General features: G+C 39.0%; 1 protein-coding gene across 5 annotated transcripts in view; it reads left to right on the top strand.

The window, feature by feature from the left end:
* Positions 1–2,866, top strand: part of ATM (Serine/Threonine-kinase ATM-like protein) — a 317,444-nt gene extending 314,578 nt beyond the window's left edge. For all 5 annotated transcript variants that reach the window (XM_086772522.1, XM_086772521.1, XM_086772520.1 and 2 more), the window contains exons 72-79: positions 62–140; positions 339–385; positions 475–574; positions 984–1,115; positions 1,347–1,481; positions 1,599–1,664; positions 1,826–1,984; positions 2,061–2,866. In XM_086772522.1, coding sequence (XP_086628648.1) covers positions 62–140; positions 339–385; positions 475–574; positions 984–1,115; positions 1,347–1,481; positions 1,599–1,664; positions 1,826–1,984; positions 2,061–2,138 — 796 coding nt within the window. In that variant the 3' untranslated portion in view covers positions 2,139–2,866. The remainder of the gene's footprint in view (positions 1–61; positions 141–338; positions 386–474; positions 575–983; positions 1,116–1,346; positions 1,482–1,598; positions 1,665–1,825; positions 1,985–2,060) is intronic.
* Positions 2,867–20,404: the final 17,538 nt, after the last annotated feature.

The raw sequence follows: 20,404 nt of genomic DNA, 5'->3' as shown, positions 1-20,404 counted from the left end.
ATAAAGAAAATCTGCATCAATGATGGTGAAATTGAATATATATGTTTCCCAATGCACGCAGTAATCGAACAGGGGGTGCTCATGCTCGCTACGGGACAGGAGATTGGACATTTGCAGTATGCAGGGAACACATGAATAAAGTAATATACGATAATTTCTCCCAAATATGGTTGTTCTCAATTCTAAAGGCTTAACATTTGTCTAAATGTGAGCGATGCCTAAACTTTATGCAACATGTAAAAGAAATGGTTCAATTTCACCTATGAAAGTCGATACGTCAAAATATGTTTTCTTCAAGGAAGTTTATTGATATGATAGTGACTTTTTAACTGCAACAGGAGGAAGATAAACAGAGTGCTTTTCAACGGGTTTGCCAAAATTTTCGGTAGGCCGCCTTCTCAGTTTATGCCTCTTTGTGAGTTGAATCTTTGGCATGTAAATGTGTGGATGATGATCATTGTTGGCATTCTGCAGCCCGGTCTTCCACTATTTTTTCCTTGAAAATTTTGATCATCCAGCAGAATGGTTTAAGAAGAGGCTTGCATACACACGCAGTGTCGCAGCTAGCTCTATGGTACACGAAAGTGTTTGTTTTATGGTTCAATTTGGAATAGCATGTATATAGAAATGTTTTCTATGTGGTTATTACCATTGATGAATAAGTTTAGGTAGGGCCACATCTAGAAGGACCTTATTGCTCCAAAGAAAAAGGAGCTATTTCATAAAATACATAGAAGCTTTCCCCAGGCCCATACCATCATCAACAATATTCCTTATTAAACATTAGACAGGAAACGAAAAGGGAAGAATTTCTTTGTTAGAGTGGAATGGCCATCAACCTTGAGTATGCTTCTAATTTGCAGGTTAAACTTGGTCTCATTTGTGTGGCTGGCTGTAGGGTTGAGGTGAACATGTATTAAGGAAATTTGGATCACTGTTTCATAATATATATTCAGTTAACGAAATTGTTTAAATTGATACAGGTCGGTTATATAGTTGGACTAGGTGACAGGCATTCCATGAATATATTGATTGACCAGGCAAGTGCAGAAGTTGTGCATATCGACCTTGGTGTTGCTTTTGAGCAAGGATTAATGCTGAAGATGCCAGAAAGGGTATGATTTCTTTAGGAATACCCTTGTCATTGACCTAGTTAAGTTTTTTATTCATGTCATATGCCTTTGAACTCATTAGAGTGTGGACGGTGGCAATGGGAATGAAGAATGTATTGTTCTCATAGTATTTCTGATATCTATGTGCTGGGAATAGAGAATGAAGAGTGGTTGGTCTCATTATATCTATCATAGCTATGTGGGTGCATCTAAAATCTTGATCATGCGGAGCAGGTTCCCTTTAGGCTTACAAGAGACATAGTTGATGGAATGGGTGTGACCGGAGTTGAAGGAGTGTTTCGAAGATGTTGTGAGAAAACCCTGCTGGTCATGCGAACAAACAAGGATGCACTACTTACAATCATCGAAGTACATTTTCTACAAAACATGCCATTGATATGGTTGACTGTATCTTGTATCCATTTTCTGCTAAAGATTTTTCTTTCTTTATGCTCTTATCTAAGCCCACTCTGGGTCCTTCACCAGGTCTTCATACATGATCCACTGTACAAATGGGCACTTTCTCCACTCAAGGCTCTCCAAAGGCAGAAGGTTGATAGCTTTCTTTGCTGGTGTGTTCTATCAATGGGCAGTTACAGCTAATGGAAAATTTTTATAGTACTTTCTTTTTTGTTGTGTAATTTATTCGTCAGAGTGTATCAAAAACTCTCTATATATCTGCGCACCTATAAAGAAGAAATGGTGTCTTGCAGGATACAATTGAACTTGATGAAGCTAAGGAGGAGATATCTGAGATGGATAGCCCTGGAGAAGCTAATGAGGGAAACAGAGATGCTGCTCGAGCATTGATGCGTGTGAAACAAAAGCTGGATGGTTACGAAGGTGGAGATATGAGGAGCATTGAGGGTCAGGTAAAGCTAACCAGATAGCATCTTTTCTCTAAAATAAATGCGGCAGGATACTTAACAAGGATTTTTGCATTGGCAGGTACAACAGCTAATTCAAGATGCACAGGATCCCGATAAACTTTGTCAGATGTTTCCTGGATGGGGAGCTTGGCTGTAACTAAACAGATGCAATTCCTGTACATGTACAGCCAGCAGAGCATGTCCGGTACGTCGCTTCCAAGATGATCTAAAATAGAATGAATTTGTTGCAGTGAAGATTCTGTCCGGGATTGAAACATGCCATGTTCTGGTTAAGAGAGTGCCTGCTTAACTGCTTCGAATAATACCAGCATGTACCAAGGGCCTTGGGGTTTGAGAAGCCAGTAAGCTGTAAAATAGGTTCCAAAGAGAGTAAAATCCCAAAGCGCACACAAAAGGTGGAATAAAGAAATCGTCCACCCTTGTCATCAAAACCTTGTAGAGAATTGGTATCAATGAACAGAGCGCTTCTAAAGTCTCCTAAAAAAGATGGAATTAAAGAAATCGTCCACCCTTGTCATCAAAACCTTGTAGAGGATTGGTATCAATGAACAGAGCGCTTCTAATTCAAACAATAGGGTTTAGTGAACAGTGCATTTGTGACTCTTGATGTATATATAGGTAAGTGGACTATTGAGCAGAGCACTTACTCTCATGGATATGTGGACACTTAAGTGGTAACAGAGCACGTACACTCATGCATATATTATCGCTAGCCTACTTCTGTCTTGGCATGTTCCACATGATCAAAAACCATCATGTGTAGACTCAAAATCACAATAGCAACCCTCTAATCCCTAACCCTTGACCTGGCTCTTTCATTTGTCATTATTATATGGAATGTATGTTGATGAACTACCATTGTCTTATCGACCCGTGTGGTCTTCTGTTAGACGTTAGTAAAGCTCTTTTGTTAGACGGTAGTCATTATTATGTGGAATGTATGTTGATGAACTACCATTGTCTATAGACCCATGTGGTAGACGTTAGTAAAGCTCTTTTGTTAGACGGTAGTCATTATTATATGGAATGTATGTTGATGAACTACCATTGTCTTATCGACCCGTGTGGTCTTCTGTTAGACGTTAGTAAAGCTCTTTTGTTAGACGGTAGTCATTATTATGTGGAATGTATGTTGATGAACTACCATTGTCTATAGACCCATGTGGTCTTTTCTTAGACATATTATTAAAGCTCTCTCTCTCACGCACGGTCTTTTCTTAGACATTAGTAAAGCTCTCTCTCTCTCTCTCTCTCTCTCTGTCTGTCGCATACGTGCGCGCACACCAACGTCCACTCCAGAGGCCTCTCAGCTCCGCAAAGTTAGATCTATTCACTATAGAGTGTTATTTCGCACCAAAGACATCTGCCTTTTCACAAGATTTGTTGCAAGATGGACGATCACCATGTGTCTCATTGATTATAGATATTGTTGAATTTGCGTAGAAGTAGGGAGATATCCTCCTGTTGTACGTAGGTGTAGGTGCATTTGTATGACTTTCATGCAAACCTGGTTATGCATCCAAAGACGGAGTTACAACTACACAGCGGTCATCATATGAGGCTATATGAGTATGTGAACCCATAGGGTTCGGGCAATTGGGACCTTTTAGGAGAGATCAAGAAGAACACTATTTTGGGGTTCAACACTGTCACCCATTCTCTCCTACTCTGTTTACAGTATACATTGGTGAAATTTGAGGATTCATTTTTTGACCAATTGGGTGAAGGGTGGCACAGCCTCATAGCTAGTATAAAGGATGGTACTCATGCAGCGATATCTAGATGCATTGCAAGCTATTTGTGATAAGAGAGACCTCACGGTAAACCTTGGAAAGACCATTTTTTTGTTTTTAATATATTTGTTCAACTCAAGAGCTTACCTTAGCCTTCCCACAACAGGTGTCGTTGGGCCTTATCTTAGAGTCACAATTGCAACTTTCTGATGTGGGTGTGCTAGCTCATCCATCGTGTCCTCACTCCGTTATCACATGGAATGCTCCTTGCCAATGGAGTGAGTGAGGAACTCTTTATGCATAGATGGAGGCAAAAAGAGATTCTTCATGATGGTTGTCTCACGAAAGCCGGCATCTTGGCACTGTGAGTGTATGTTACTACATCAGTCTACGTCACCATGAGGCACTTTTTTTTTTGAAGTTCTTTTTTTTTGGTGATGATGTGGCACCATGAGCCTACATTGCTACGTGGCACACGTGGATGTGTGTTTATTTTTTTGCCATTTTTTTGTTTTGTTTTGGGTTTCAAGTCTTTAATTATTCTCGAGTATGTGTATGTACAACTAATAAAAGTGTTATATGACATGTACAACAGGATTTGTACAATCAATAGCAAGTGCTACGTTACATATGTGCAACAAGGTTTCTTACCGTGTGGCCTCACTAAGCGAAGGCGGAGGGTCACTTGCCCAACGGGTGTTGTGGGGTCGTGGCAATCTTTTTGAGCCTTGGGATACCCAACAGTGTCACGATAGTCTATGCGCAGCCTTCTTTGGGAATTGGCACCATGGGTGACTTTTCTTTGATGGAAAGAGAGATAGGTAAGACCATTATATATGGACAAGGTATTGCCTTTGGTTGCTTGGAAGATGGTATCGACACATAAAAGTCGAGATGAAGCCCACTACTTTCTATTCTTGCTTAAGCTTGAGGGTTGGCGTCGGAGACATGGCTTTTGCTCTTCACTCCATCTTTGGTCTGGTGTTCGATGGCATGGTTGCAAGGCTTGTGGTGCAGGTTTTCTCGACGTTGGAACCCAAATGTAGGGGTTCCCTTCATAGAAGCCTTGTGTTTTTAACAACCTGATTGGGATCCAACATAATGTCGGTTATTGGGCTCAAACTGGCGTTTGAGGCCCTACCTAACTCTCTTTAACTTTGGAGATTGGGATGCGGTTTGTAAGGTTTTTGGGACCCAATTGGAAGAATTTATGGTGTAGAAGCCTTGAGATTCAAACATCTTGATGGGGATCCAACGAGGCTCAAGGTTTGGGTAAAACTCTATTGCATGGAGTTCTGGCTTGGCCAACCTATGTTCATGGGTAGGCTTCTAGCTAATTGATGGCTACGAGGTCTTTGCATGGGCATCATGCTTTCATTGAATTGCTAGGGTACTGTTGGGTATCCACTCCTTCCTCATGACCTCCTTGCAAGGTGGTTGAGGTTTTCATTCTCGTCGGTGAGGTTATGGATCTTCATAATGGTTTGAGGGGGTGGTTGACACGGCAAGGTGAGGCACTGGGGTTACTTGAGGTGATGGCTTGTAAGTGGAGAACGAGGCTTGGGGGGATGTTGATAGGTGCGGAATGCCCTCATTCACTAAGGATGCGATAACCATTCCATAGAAAAGATGGTATTGTGATTCTTTTTCACCAATTGACTACACAATCAGTTGTGCTACCATTCCAATTTTTTATAAAATCTCAATCATCCTTGATGGTGGAGCTAGAGTGAGCATCACCACGAAAGCTCGTTGGAAAAAGTGGAAAAAGCCTGGACTTGAACCCACGGGAGTCTCAGTAAAGATGATTGATGGTTCTCTAGAAAGAGCATTTGGAAAAATCAGTCGAATGTGCATGGAAACATGTGGCATTACTTTTGAACACACATTTGTTATAATGGATTTCCACAGGCTTACTTGGCTGCAATCCATTCCCTCCCCAAGGATGATGCTCTTTCATTGTAACCACGGAGGCAGTCACATAATACTTGCAAGGTCTTGCAAGGTGCAAGTTTAGTCTTAATACAAAATTCAACTTCAATATAACCAACGGTTATAGATTGTTTACCGTGCAGGAGTGGTTGTGTTGCGGATGGTGCAAGGGGTGAGTGGCCTAATAAGGTCCACGCCTCGCAACACAACACGTGGCTAGCCCCGATGTCAACTAAAGCAGGCCATGCAACTAGGTGGCCTTTCTCAAGAACTCTAGCTCAAGGCAAGCCGGTTCCACCATTGATTATGTTTCAAATATGTTGAGCACGAATAAGGATGTGATTTTGGCATCGTCCAATTCTACAAACCTTTTCCCAAGCTTCTATGGAAGAGTGATCATGGTTACCAAAACATGAATCCAATCCTCAAAGTCGGTAGGCTCTGAGAGGAGCTCATATTCTTGGTCCTCATCTTCACCATTCTTGGTCCTCATCTTCACCATTCAACATCTTATTATAAGCTCTACAGCTATCAATTGATGTGGTCCGACTAGTTATGCGCCAGACTCATTGGCAATAATGCCTCAACCCATGGATAAGTCTTCCTTGTTTTCAAGCTTATTTTCAAGGATTGGTTACCTTTGTATATGTAAATGTGATTGGTTTTCCAATCGTCACAAAACCAGTCTTGTGTTTCTCATGTAAGGCCTTTTGAAGATCATAGTGTATAAACCTCTTCTCTAAAAATCCATCACCATGAATTTGTGGTTAAAGCTTAGCCCGAAGGTCTTAATCTTACATGTTGAAGGATGGCCAAAGGTTTAGTTGTATTCACACTGGCAAGATTGACCACGAGGCTCGTGCTTACAAGTGGTAGGCTTTCTCAACCCTCCCAACAATCCTTGGTGATTATGCTGACACCAGCACCACCATCCAAGATTGTAGCAACCATTGTACCTTTATAAATGACAAATATCACGGCATTCATTGCATCACTTTAGTAGTGTCCCACCTTGTTCATAGGTACTTTTGGCTATCCTTTAATCTTGGGTATGGAAGGAGAGCGCTCAGTGTGGCACAACACATCATCCTCCTCTTCAGGTTTAGGAATCTAAGCCCTTAACTTCCAAGTCATCTTAGTCGAACAAATCTCTCCAAAGTTGAAGAATTTCCTTATAAAAGAGAGCTTATTGGGACTTGGACTCTTAGAGTTTGGACCTGTCAATGTGTAGGGGATGTGAAGTGATCCTTTCCTAGGGGGGAGTGTCTCTGATGGGGTTGAAATGAAGTCATCACCTATCACATCGGGGAAAATATTGTGGTGAGTATGATGATCCATGGAAGGCTAACTTTCACCTCCCGCTAAGTCCTCTTTCACTACATCTAACAATGTGAAATCTGGCTAGACTGGTTCCATAGGCAAAGGCTCCAAATTTGGCTCATTTTTGGAGCTTCTTAAGTATAGTCATAAGTTTGGCTATGGCCTTTGGCATGCTTTTAGGTTCCCTTAGTTACTATTTCTATGATTGACTCTTAAATAGGATCAGGATATTCTCCTATGATTTGTACTCGACCACTTACTCAAGTACTAGCTCTTGTTCAGTCTGCATCTTCCTTACAAGTGTTTGGACTTGTTTCATTTACTCCAACAACCTAGGGTTGGGGTAATCTTTGAATTTCTTTGTGTAGTCAATGTAGTTCTTCTCTTTGAGAAGAGCTTGTTTGAGCAAGAGATCGTATATTGTCTCTACTCAAGGGAGGCAATTTCGGTGCTATCACCCGAACTACTTTCAAAGTTCATGACCTCGTTGCCCTTAATAACAACTGTTGTGTTTTCGTGTCCTCTTCGAGGTTTTCTTGTTTTGGATCTTTTATTCCAGTCTTTTAGTCTTTTCAAGGGCTACTACAGCCTTTTGGGCTCATGCCTTTGGCTCTTTATGGCGACTGGCTTTGAGGTTGAAGCCAAAGCTTTCTGCCTCTCTTAACTACTGTGACATGAAAAATTGATATCTTTCATTTTCAATTTCGTTCATATTTTGATGGTTTCTCAATGGTAATAAGGTGGAAGCTTGTCCAAGAAGATTGCGGCGCCCACAATGGAATAACGGCGTGGTGATACGGTAGCTTGGCGGCTACCCTGATAACAGCATTCTATCTTCGAATATAATGGTTTTACTTGATTTAGGGTGCACACATTGTAAATGCCACAAGTACGCTTGATAAATACTTTGGTATAGTAGATAGGCTAGTGATGTGGAAAATAAAAGTGGGCCTTCATGCTCACATGGATTTTAAATGTATTAGTAATATAGTATTCACCATAAGGCTACAAGTTGGGGAGTGTGGAAGGCATGTGGAGGAGTGTGTGTAGGTGCATAATTGGAAAAGATTCTTCTAGAATGCCTACATGGAAGAGGAGAATTTCGCCATGTGTAAGTGGGATCTCCACCTACATGCCACTTAGACGACTTGGCTATTACCTCATCACACTTCCAAAGTCAAAAAGTCTTCAATTTAATAATCACTAGAAGACTTAGCCTAAAAGGACAATTGATGGTGACATCTATCCTTATGTCACTGAAGGGTTGAAGATTTTTATGTTGTTATTTGTAATAATGAAAGAGAGGGTGATTCTCCACCTATAAAAGGAGTCCTCCTCTCCCTTTCAAATCAATGAATGAACCCTCCTCAATTGAGCATTTTGTGTCATTGCCATTCTCTTATCTTTTAAACCCTTATTCACTCTCTTTACATGTGAATATCTCATTTAGCATTAGCTCCTCATGCTTAACCCAATTTTGGACCTCTTTGATGATTCATTGATAAGTGGGATAAGGAGTTATTATCTTGGTGGGCCTGTGACTTCTCAAGGTAGCCCTTGCCTTATTGCCGCCCTCCTTTGGAGGTACCAATGGTTTTAGCGGTAATGAGTATGCGGAAAGACTTTGGGGACCATATGTAAATCTTTACGATTGTCCGCTGAGCAATGTTAACCCTTACCCTCTAGCTTGAATCATGAAGGAGATGGAAGGCAAGAGGCTATGTGAAAATTGAGGTTTCATGCAAAGAGAGGGAAGTGCAGTTTTTGTGGTCTAATACCTAAATTTCAACCGGTAATTACTCATCACTCAGGTATTGGTTTCTAAAATTGATCATATGTCTAGGAAGCTCTTTATATGATATTTCCACGTATATAACTAATTTCTTAATCCTTTTCTTCATTGATGATCAGAATTTCTCTCAAAGTTGCTAACTTTTAGGCGAATTTTGGCAGTTTTATAATCTTGTAGTAAAATGCTCGTAACTTTTCGTCCGATTGTCCGTTTTTGAAAGTTTTTATATAGGTGCGAAGCTCTCTTGAAGCTCTACGTACCTATGTAATCCTCTTTTGTACAGTCTATATGGATTTAAAACTGTAATTCTCTGTGTATCTTTGTTTTTATAGACTTTTGATCATTATTTTTTTTTAATAATGATTAATTCCTCTTAATCTCTTATCAAAAGACAAATCCCATGTGTCTTATCCTCTTGTAAGTGATTGCTATATTCTTTTACTTTAATATGTTTCGTCCAAATCGCCCAATTCGAACGGATGAACGTTAACCAACATTTTTCGTATGTTTTCGTTCACATAATCCTGAGTCGGAAGATTTTCTTTCAACAAAGAATTGCTCTCTTGTTTGGAGTTGCCAGACTGGCAGAAATTCTTGTTTCTCTTGAGCCTTTCATCTTTCCTTCCATGAATTATGATCTCACCTTTGGTGTGTTTATCTTTATCTTAACCTAGGGAGAGAAAGGGAGGTGAGGAGGCTGTGAGGTTTCATACAAGTGTGTTTTGATTCTAAGAAATGACCGAAGTAAAAATCTCAACTTTGTGTCATGTCTTTTAGTGGAATGGACGGACAGGTTTTACTTAGAATTATTCTATTTTAACCTTAAGGTCCCGCATGATTAAAGAAAAGTTATTTTGAAATAAGTAAATTTTTCTTGTTGCTACTCATCTTTTGGTGCAAGATGTTCAACATTCCAGTGTTCTAGGGATCGGAAAGAGAAGATCCAGGGAGTTATCTCCGAGAGTTTAACCGAGCATGCCGCTTGACGGGTTGGTCTATGAAGGAGGGTAGAAATACTTTTAGATTTCTTAGAGGGTGTGGCCTTAGCTTGGCATGAGGCTTTACGAGAGGAGTCCAAGAATGATTGAGAAAGGTCAACCAAATCAATGAAGGAGAGATTTGGGCCAGTGGAGTCACCAAATGCTTTACTATTGCAATTGGATCAGATTTTCCAAAAGGAAAGAGAGTCGGTTTTTTTACCTTTTCAGTGAGGTATGAAGCCTTATTCATCAAATATCAACAAGCTGCTTTACATGTTGTTGCTTCTTCTTTTCCACCTTCTATGGGAGATTCAAAGAGTTCGTTAGTAATGGAGCACCTTAAGATGAGAAAGTTTATCATGGCTTTGGATCCCCGCTTGCATGGAAAAGTTCTTAGCAAAGATCCCACTAATTTTAGGCTCTTCATATTGCTTTGCAGAAGGAGGCCACTCTTCATATTGAGTCCACATTCCAATCTTCTCCGAGTGTGCTGACTCCACCACCACAAGTAGAGATAGTCTCAATATCTCAAGTACAAGCTCCATCCTTGGATCATAACATTGTAAAACTTATGACAGAATTTGCTGATTTGAAGTTACACTTAGTCAACGCAAAGCCACCTAGGGTTCCACGAGTTGAGGATAAACCTAGGGATAAAAGTAGTGTCACATGCTATGAATGTCAAGAGAAGGGGCATTATCGCACTGAGTGTCCAAAATTGAGGAAAAGAGAGGGTAAAAGCTTAGCACTTTTAGAGGAAACATGCTCAGAAGAAGAAGAGAAAACATTGATGCCATTAATGGCAAAAAGGGGTCGTAAAACTAGGAGCCAAGAAGAAGAAGAACAAGAAGATAAATCTGAAGAAGAGAAAAATAAGAAGAAAAAGAAGTCGTCTAGGTTTGGTATAGTAGATAGGCTAGTGATATGGAAAATAAAAGTGGGCCTTCATGCTCACATGGATTTTAATTGTATTATTAATATAGTATTCACCACCATAAGGCTACAAGTTGGGAAGTGTGGAAGGCATATGGAGGAGTGTGTGTAGGTGCATAATTGGGAAAGATTCTTCTAGAATGCCTACATGGAAGAGGAGAATTTCGCCATGTGTAAGTGAAATCTCCACTTACATACCACTTAGACTTGGCTATTATCTCATCACACTTTCAAAGTCAAAAAGTCTTCAATTTAATAATCAGTAGAAGACTTAGCCTAAGAGAACAATTGATGGTGACATCTACCCTTATGTCACTGAAGGGTTAAAGATTTTTATGTTGTTATTTGTAACAATGGAAGAGAGGGTGATTCTCCACCTATAAAAGGAGCCCTCCTCTCCCTTTCAAATCAATGAATGAAGCCTCCTCAATTGAGTATTTTGTGTCATTGTCATTCTATTATCTTTTAAACACTCTCTTTACATGTGAATATCTCGTTTAGCATTAGCTCCTCATGCTTAACCCAATTTTAGACCTCTTTGATGATTCATGATAAGTAGGATAAGGAGTTATTATCTTGGTGGGCCTGTGACTTCTCAAGGTAGCCCTTGCCTTATTGTCGTCCTCCTTTGGAGATACCAATGGTTTTAGCGGTAATGAGCATGCGAAAAGTCTTTGGGGACCATAGGTAAATTTTTACGATTGTCCACTGAGCAATGTTAACCCTTACCCTCTAGCTTGAATCATGAAGGAGATGAAAGGCAAGAGGCTATATGAAAATTGAGGTTTCATGCAAAGAGAGGAAAGTGCAGTTTTTATGGTCTAATACCCAAATTTCAGCTAGTAATTACTTATCACTAGGGTATTGGTTTCTAAAATTAATCATATGTCTAGGAAGCTCTTTATATGATCTTTCCACGTATATAACTAATTTCTTAATCCTTTACTTCATTGATGATCAGAATTTCTCCCAAAGTTGCTACCCAAAGTTGCTAACTTTTAGGCAAATTTTGGCAGTTTTATAGTCTTGTAGTAAAATGCTCATAACTTTTCGCTCGGTTGTCCATTTTTGAAAGTTTTTATATAGGCGTGAAGCTCTCTTCAAGCTCTATGTACATATGTAATCCTCTTTTGTATAGTCTATATGGATTTAAAACTGCAATTCTTTGTGTATCTCTATTTTTATAGACTTTTGGTCATTATTTCTTCTTAATAATGATCAATTCCTCTTAATCTCTTATCAAAAGGCAAATCCCATGTGTCTTATCCTCTTGTAAGTGATTGTTATATTCTTTTACTTTAATATGTTCTGTCCAAATCGCCCAATTTGAACGGATGAACCTTATCAACATTCCCCGTATGTTTTCGTTCACATAATCTTGAGTCGGAAGAGTTTCTTCCAACAAAGAATTGCCCTCTTGTTTGGAGCTGCCAGACTGGCAGAAATTCTTGCTTCTTCTGAGCCTTTCATCTTTCCTTCCATGAATTATGATCTCACCTTTGATGTGTTTATCTTTATCTTAACCTAGGGAGAGAAGGGGAGGTGAGGAGGCTGTGAGGTTTCATACAAGTGTGTTTTGATTCTAAGAAGTGACCGAAGTCAAAACCCCAACTTTGTGTCACCCTACCTTTGATGTTTTCTTGGTAATTGTCTTCGTCTTGGTCTAGAAACTTCTGATGGGGGGAATGTATGAATAAGTCCTCCTTATACCCTTAACATATTAAGGCTCACAGAAGTGGTTGATGCTCCAGCCATTAGGGTGATTGTCACTTTGGAATAATCTTTAAAAGCATAATTGAATCCATCAATCCCTAAACAATAATGCATGGGCCCAGGATTTGTGATCTCAAAATCTAAGCATGTTGTGTTTGTTGTGAGATCTTTTTTTGGTGATCCACTATCAAGATGAGGTCATCTACATAGAGAACAATAACCATATAATTCTCTTGCTCACAAAAGATATATAAATTTACATTTGAAGGGTTGCACTGAAGGGTTGCACACAAGAGACCAATACGCATAAAGTAAGCATCAATCCTCTAGTACCATTCCTATGGGGTATGCTTTAGCTCATAGAGTGCCTTTTGTAACCTGGAAACTTTGCCTTTAAAATTGAGAAACCATAAACCCAGGTGGATGTTCCACATATACCTCCTCCTTGAGGTTTCCATTGAGGAAAATAGATTTTACATCCATTTAGAGAACATATCTCCCTTGCACTACCAATGCAAGAACAATTTGTGGTTAACTTGGCTATAGGAGAAAAAGTTTCCCGAAAGTAACCCTTCTACTTGTGCAAAACCTTCGGTGACCAGCCGTGGCTTTTCCAAGATACCATCAGATCTGTAATTTGCTTTGTGAACCCACTTAGTGTCAATTACCTTGCATCTTGAAGGGGGATCTACAAGGTCCTAAGTGTGGATTTTTAGAATGGAGTCATATTTTTCTTGAATGGATGCCATGCACTTCAAATCCCCATGTGCTTCAACAAAGGTGGTAGTAGGCTCCTGAATCTTGAGGGCCTCAAAAGTGGTAGGCTCCTTAATCTTGAATACCTATGTCTTAAGAGTAAAATTCACAAGATTCTCCCAAGCCCTGTTTTTCTCCTCTAATCTTTTGGCTTTACAAATAGTGCTTGATGCACATTCTCTCGATGGTTAGAGGTTCTGCTCCATCCAAAAGTTTCATTTACCATTAGGGAATGGCTTACCTTTTTGTGGCACATCATGCTATTGTTCTTCATCTTTAAAATCTATGTCTATAAGAAATGGGACAGGTTGCCCTCCATCAGAATGTGAGGAATTGCGTGCTCATATGGAGGTTATGTTACTTTGGTGATTTTCTTGTTACATGATGAAAAAGATGGAAGCTCCTCCTCCATTTGATGTGGTTATTCCTTAAATACCACATCATAGGTCACTATGATCTTCTTTGCCTAAGGGTCATAGAGCGATATCTCTTCGCCTCCATGCTATAACCCAAGAAGATGCATTTCTGAATTTTAGTATCCAATTTGATCCTCTAAGCATCTAGAACATCCACACCCAAAACTTTTCAAGTGTGTAGTTGAAGGTTTCTTACTCTAGTATATAATGGATTCATTCCTATTAAGAATGTACACAGTTGTGTTAATTGCCTACAATCCAAAGGATTCAGGTAAATTCATGCCATTAAGCATATTCCTTACCATCTCAATTATAGCGTAATTCTTATGCTATGCAACACCATTTTGTTGTGGAGTGTGAGTGGTAGTAAGATGCTGCTTTATGTCTCTTTCTTTGTAGAAACTCAAGAATTCATCATAGAAGAATTCTCCTCCTTGGTCTGTTAAACTATTTTATTTTTTTCTATCTCAGTTTCAACCAATGCAAGTCATTCCCTAAACTTTCCAAAATCTTGAGAATTTTCCTTAAGAAAATACACGCAAATCTTTCCTACTGATCTAGCAATGTGAAAAAATAGGAAGAACCTCTAAGTGCTATTGTACTCATCTTTCCATAGAGACCAACGTGTCTGAGCTAAAGAAGAGCCTTGGCCCTAAAACTAGTCTATTTTGGGAAAAGGATTTATGGTGTTGCTTACCCATTATGCAAGATTCACATACATACGGACTATCAAAAATTAGTGGCAAGTGCTCAACTAACTTTTTGCATCTTTGAAAGATTCTACATATTGAGATACATATCTCTCATGCCAAAGTTTGCTACTACCCAAATCTATCTAGAATGTAAAAGCCCATACAATTTGTTCATCTTTGAATGCCCTTTTCAATGAATTTATCATCTCCATCGAGAATGACTACACCATTCTTATCGAATTCAACCCGCAAGTCATGGTCTGTGATGGCCAAGATAGAAAGGAGGTCACTCTTCAACCCAAAGAACATTTAAAATACTTTTTGTACAACCTTATTTAGATATATGTGAAATAGTATCTTAACATTTTATTGGAAATTTGCATCATTTCCCATTGCCACATGATTTCACCTCCTCTCACATGTTTTAAGGAGGAATACCAATCCTTACGACTGGTCATATTTCTAGAAGCCCCATTGTCAATGATCCAAGAATCATCATGTGCTGTAACATTAGTTGTTTCACTACACACTTCTTCAATGGCAACAAACAACTCTATCTTATATCATGACTCGACTTTTCCTTGGTCTTTAGAGTACGATTCTTGGCATATGCTTGCTTTTTCTTGCATTCTTTGGCTACGTCCCTTCACAAGAGCACATAGGTGTGGGACTTTGCCATCTGCTGTATCACTTCAGTAATACACTATTTTTCCCTGACTCGACTTTTCCTTGGTCTTTAGAGTACGATTCTTGGCATATGCTTGCTTTTTCTTGCATTCTTTGGCTACGTCCCTTCACAAGAGCACATAGGTGTGGGACTTTGCCATCTGCTGTATCACTTCAGTAATACACTATTTTTTCCTGTCTCTATTATTATGAAATTTCATTTTTAAGTTATATGTTGAGAAAGATCCTACTTCTAGAGTAAGTGTTCTCTTGTGTACACCACAAGTTGTATCCTCTTACATGGTATTAGAGCTCTGGCTCATTGGTACAAAACTTCTTTGCTAATTCTTGTCTAGTAGTCCCTTAGAGAAATGGCATCTTCTAGTAGTCCCTTAGAGAAATGGCATCTTTCACAAGACCCCGCCCACCACTATTCCGATGATGATGAAAAGCTTTACGGCTCTAATTATTCTCTCTGAAAGTTCAAGCTTAAGGCTATTCTTTCCTATTATGAGCTCTAGGACACCATTTTTGGTGTTGATGTTCACCCCCCACCAACAAGGGATGTAGATGGTAACCATGTACAACCTACTATTCTTTCCTATTATGAGCTCTAGGACACCATTATTGGTGTTGATGTTGTTCACCCCCCACCAACAAGGGATGTAGATGGTAATCGTGTATGACCTACTACTGTTGACCTTGTCCAAGCTTAGAGATAAAGGGATTTAGATGCTCCTTACGGCATTACATCTGTAAGATCTCTGTTCCCACCGAGCAATAGATTCGGAATACTAGCAGCGGTAGTAGCACTTCTCGCGCGGGACAGGGGTCCCACATTCGGGGCCTCACCCACGGATATCCGGATAAGAGACTAATCCGTCGGTTGTTCCAAAACCGAACCTGGAAAAACTTCCTTTATCGGAAAGCACGGGTGATTCCACCAGGATAATTTTTTACTCTAACGTAGTCAAGAACATTTCTGATCGAGCTGATCCAATTACATCTATAAGATACATGGTCAGATTAAGGAAGAACTTGCACTTGGATCATTGGGATCAACGCTTTTTTTCCCATTCAAGAGGCACAGCCGTTGATTCCTATCCATAGAACAGTTACTGTCCGGGATTTATTTTATCTATCGTAAAAATAAAAGTTTGAGTCTCGATTTACGGATCCATCAGTCCAGCCTAACCCCATCCAGTCCCATAGGTTAGCCAACCACCCAACCACTGTAGTGATGGGATCCAATTAAGAATTTGGTTAGGTTTTGTCCCGGGTACCAAGAAAAAGAGTTCCAAGGCCCCCTAGCCGGATGTTCATGCAAAATAAAACTAGTCACACCACTCACACACCCAATATGAAATTGCCTTTTCACAGATTCAACCAGTTTAAAACAATCCTTTAATAAAACCATAGTATCACTGATCACCATCTTCCAATTTATCCAGTTGATTCTCAATTTTCTCATCATTCCTTCATCAGAGTATCTATGGCATCATTGGTAACTAGGACGCTCACCACCTGTCCACTCATCAGGGGCCGTTTCCTAATCCCTAGCCCATAATACTCGGCAATATAATCACTTATCAAGATGGACTCTCGTTGAAGATCAGCAAGATCAACCAACAGATCCATATAAAGAGCCATGGACTCATCCATTGAAGACCAGCAAGGTCAATCAACCAGATCCATGCCCGATTTCAGAAAACAACTCCAACTCTGTTCCAATATCTTCCTCGACGCACGCGTGGGTATCCTAGGCGACCCAGAGCCCGAGCACCGTATGGTCAGCATCCTCTAGGATCCTTCGCAGGTGACCTAGCGCTTCACTCATAGGCCGCTTCCTTGGCCCCTCATCCACCGTACCGGAAGCTCACCATTTTAATCGCACCGAGGCTGGTCAAGACCTCGGCCGACCTTGCTACGCGAGACGTCCTTCATTGACTCTCCGTCAGCAGTTGCAACATTATCAGTTAGGTCTCCACGACCTTAATCACAAGATGGTCACAATGCTCCCCCAGCAATCTTGACATAAAACAGTCATTTACAAACAGTCACAAAATACAGTTTCTATATTAACTCTCATTTTTCCACATTATCCCTCATCAATCCACATTGCTTATTCCACATTCCAGTTATATGTGTACTTATCCCATCACATCATTTTTCATCTCATCACTTCAGATTCCTTCATATCACATATCATATATTCACATCCATGCATATATCTACATCCACATCCACATTCACATCCATACATCCACATCTACATCCATACATCTATTTTCACATCCACATCTACATGCACATTCATGCATCCACATCCATACATCCACATCTACATGCACATTCACATCCATACATCCACATCTATATGCGTACATTCACATCTACATGCATACATCCACATCTCTATGCATACATCCACATCCACATTCACATTCACCTCCATACATCTACATCTACATGCATACATCCACCTCCACATTCACATCCACATCTATACATCTACATCTACATGCATACATCCACCTCTACATCCACATCTACATCTATACACCTACATCTACATGCATGCATCCACATCTCCATTCACATCTACATCTTTACATCTACATCTACATGCATTCATCCACCTCCACATCCACATCTACATCTACATGCATACATCCACATCTCTATTCACATCTACATCTATACATCTACTTCTACATGCGTCCATCCACCTCCACATCCACATCTACATCTATACACCTACATCTACATGCATCCATCCACATCTCCACATCCACATCTACATCTATACATCTACATCTACATGTATACATCCACATCTCCATTCACATCCTCATCTACACATCTATTTCTACATGCATACATCCACATCTCCATGCATACATCCACCTCCACATTCACACTCACATCCATACCTCTACATCTACATGCAAACATCCAAATCTCCATGCATAATAATATTCTTTTAATTAATCTAGGATGATAGTTCCTAGAATATGGTAGGAAGTCCTCTTTTTATGCTTTGAATAAAATTATTTTATGCGTAATTTCTATAAAAATTTTGCCATAGCTCCGCTACTATGACTGATAAATCTCAATTTTTTTTCTAAGGAATAAGACTCATTATTAAAGAAATAATTAGAATGGTCTCTAATTGGATCATCAATCCATAATGGATTGAATCATCAATATGCATAAACTAAAAGCATAGAAAAAAAGCCATTAATTTGACCTCAAGCATAGCTTAATCTTGGATTAAGAAAAAGCTTTATGAAAAGCTTCATTTGGATTGAGAATGGGTCATGAGTATGACCATTTCTTGAGTGAGAGAGAGAAATTACATAAAAATTATTAGAATTTAAACATAAATGAAAATTAACTTCAATAGCATTTATTAAATTATGTAACTCTTCACTACTATTCACCAATTAACCTCAATAGCATTTAAAAAAACCATACCAATTAAGCTTCTCAAGCTTGAGAGGGGTTGAGAAGAGAGAATCGTTGAGAAATTATAGAAAAGATCAAAATTCAATATACTTACCTTATGATTTGCTTGATTCTTTATTCACGGTAGAGGTCCCCAACCAATCAATTGGTTTAGTATGTTGATGGAGCCACCAAGGGGATTGAAGAAAGAGAGAAGTATCAAAAACTAGTGAATTATTAAAGAATTCACAGTTCTTGGCTTAGGTAGAGTAGAGTAACAATGCATAAGACACTCTATATTTTGGCTTAGGTGGAGTAGAGTAACAAAGCATAAGACACTCTATATTTTGGCTTAGGTGGAGTAGAGTAACAAAGCATAAGACACTATATATTTTGGCTTAGGTGGAGTAGAGTAACAAAGCATAAGACACTATATTTTTTTCAACAAGGGGAGGCTTCTATTTATAGGAAAATTTGAGCTTCTAACCAAACAAACTGATTCTAGAATTTTTCAAGTCAGTTTGGTCACTTTTTGACCATTTTTTGGTCAGTTAAGCTAACTTTTTGGAACTAGACTTGAATGAGGAGAGAGAAGAGATGAAATATCTCCATTTTTATGAGTTTAAAACTCATTCAAGCATGTGAAATATGCACCTCCTTTAAAGAACTCCCGTTCCTTACATATGTGTCATAATGGAATCATTTTAATATTGCTCATAGTTTTTTATTAATAAACCTTGTACATTTTCAACTCTTCGTCTTATGTGAGCATTTAAGGGACTCCCCTTCCTTACATATGTGTCATAATAAAATCATTATTCCCAAAATATCTCATAGTTCTTTTACTAATAAACCTTGTACATTTTCAACTCTTCATCTTATGTGAGCATTTAAGGGACTCCCCTTCCTTACATATGTGTCATAATAAAATCATTATTCCCAAAATATCTCATAGTTTTTTTTTAATAATAAACCTTGTACATTTTCAACTCTTCATCTTATGTGAGCATTTAAGGGACTCCCCTTCCTTACATATGTGTCATAATAAAATCATTATTCCCAAAATATCTCATATTTTTAATATTGTTCATAGTTTTTTACTAATAAACCTTGTACATTTTCAACTCTTCATCTTATGTGAGCATTTACTCATTTTTGGGGTATCTTCTTTTTACAATTTGGATTTATCTCCTCCCTATACATGGATTGATGCTATTGGCCCATAGGAACCTTAATTGGACCATAATTCAAAGATTTATGAAAATCTAGACCCTTAGACTAAGGTTCTTTATACCTATTTTCAATTAATTTCAATTGCACATTGAAAAATTCTTTCTGAATTTCTGTTTCAGGGGGATTCATTTTAATAAGGTGAGATATTTTTCTATCCAAAAATATTCAAAATCTGAATATTCTCTCTCTAGAATATTTTCTCTCTCTAGGTTAAAACAGTTATAAACAAGGTCTTTATATTTCTGAAGAGGGATTGATTACAGGGGAAGATACTAGACATCAAAAAGGGGGTGGGGGAGGAATCTTACATTCTACCCCACTTAAAAAACGCGAGATGTCCTCATCTCGCAACTAGGGTAATTTCGCAAGATGCACGAATATGAGACTTAGAGAAAAATTTTAATCAAGATTAACCACCAAGAAAAGTCTCAAAGAGAGCAGGATAAGAACAAGATTTAAACTTTATTCATTCACGGAACTTATACAGTAAAGATAGAAGAACTCTTTACACTTCCATAAGCCCGTCTATCATATGTTCACAAAAGCAGTCCTCACAAGCTACACAAGTATAGGGTAACTCATCTATGGGAATGATTCTGCTAGTTATTACCGCACCTATCTCAGTGGTACGAGGTGATCCAACAAAAGGACCTCTGAGAGGTAAGCCAAAAACGGGGTAAAGACATATCTTCTCATGAGGAAGAAAACACGCCAGTAAGAAGACCCGCTCAGAAAACCCAAGATGCCTTGATCTCATGACGCAGTAGTATCGGGGACCCAAACCCAAGG

The sequence above is a fragment of the Cibotium barometz genome, chromosome 32 (assembly GCF_041138505.1).
Source record: "Cibotium barometz isolate CiBa-2024 chromosome 32, ASM4113850v1, whole genome shotgun sequence".
NCBI lineage: Eukaryota > Viridiplantae > Streptophyta > Polypodiopsida > Cyatheales > Cibotiaceae > Cibotium > Cibotium barometz.
Note: the sequence above shows the minus strand (reverse complement) of the source record. Positions and strands in the feature narration are given on the sequence as shown.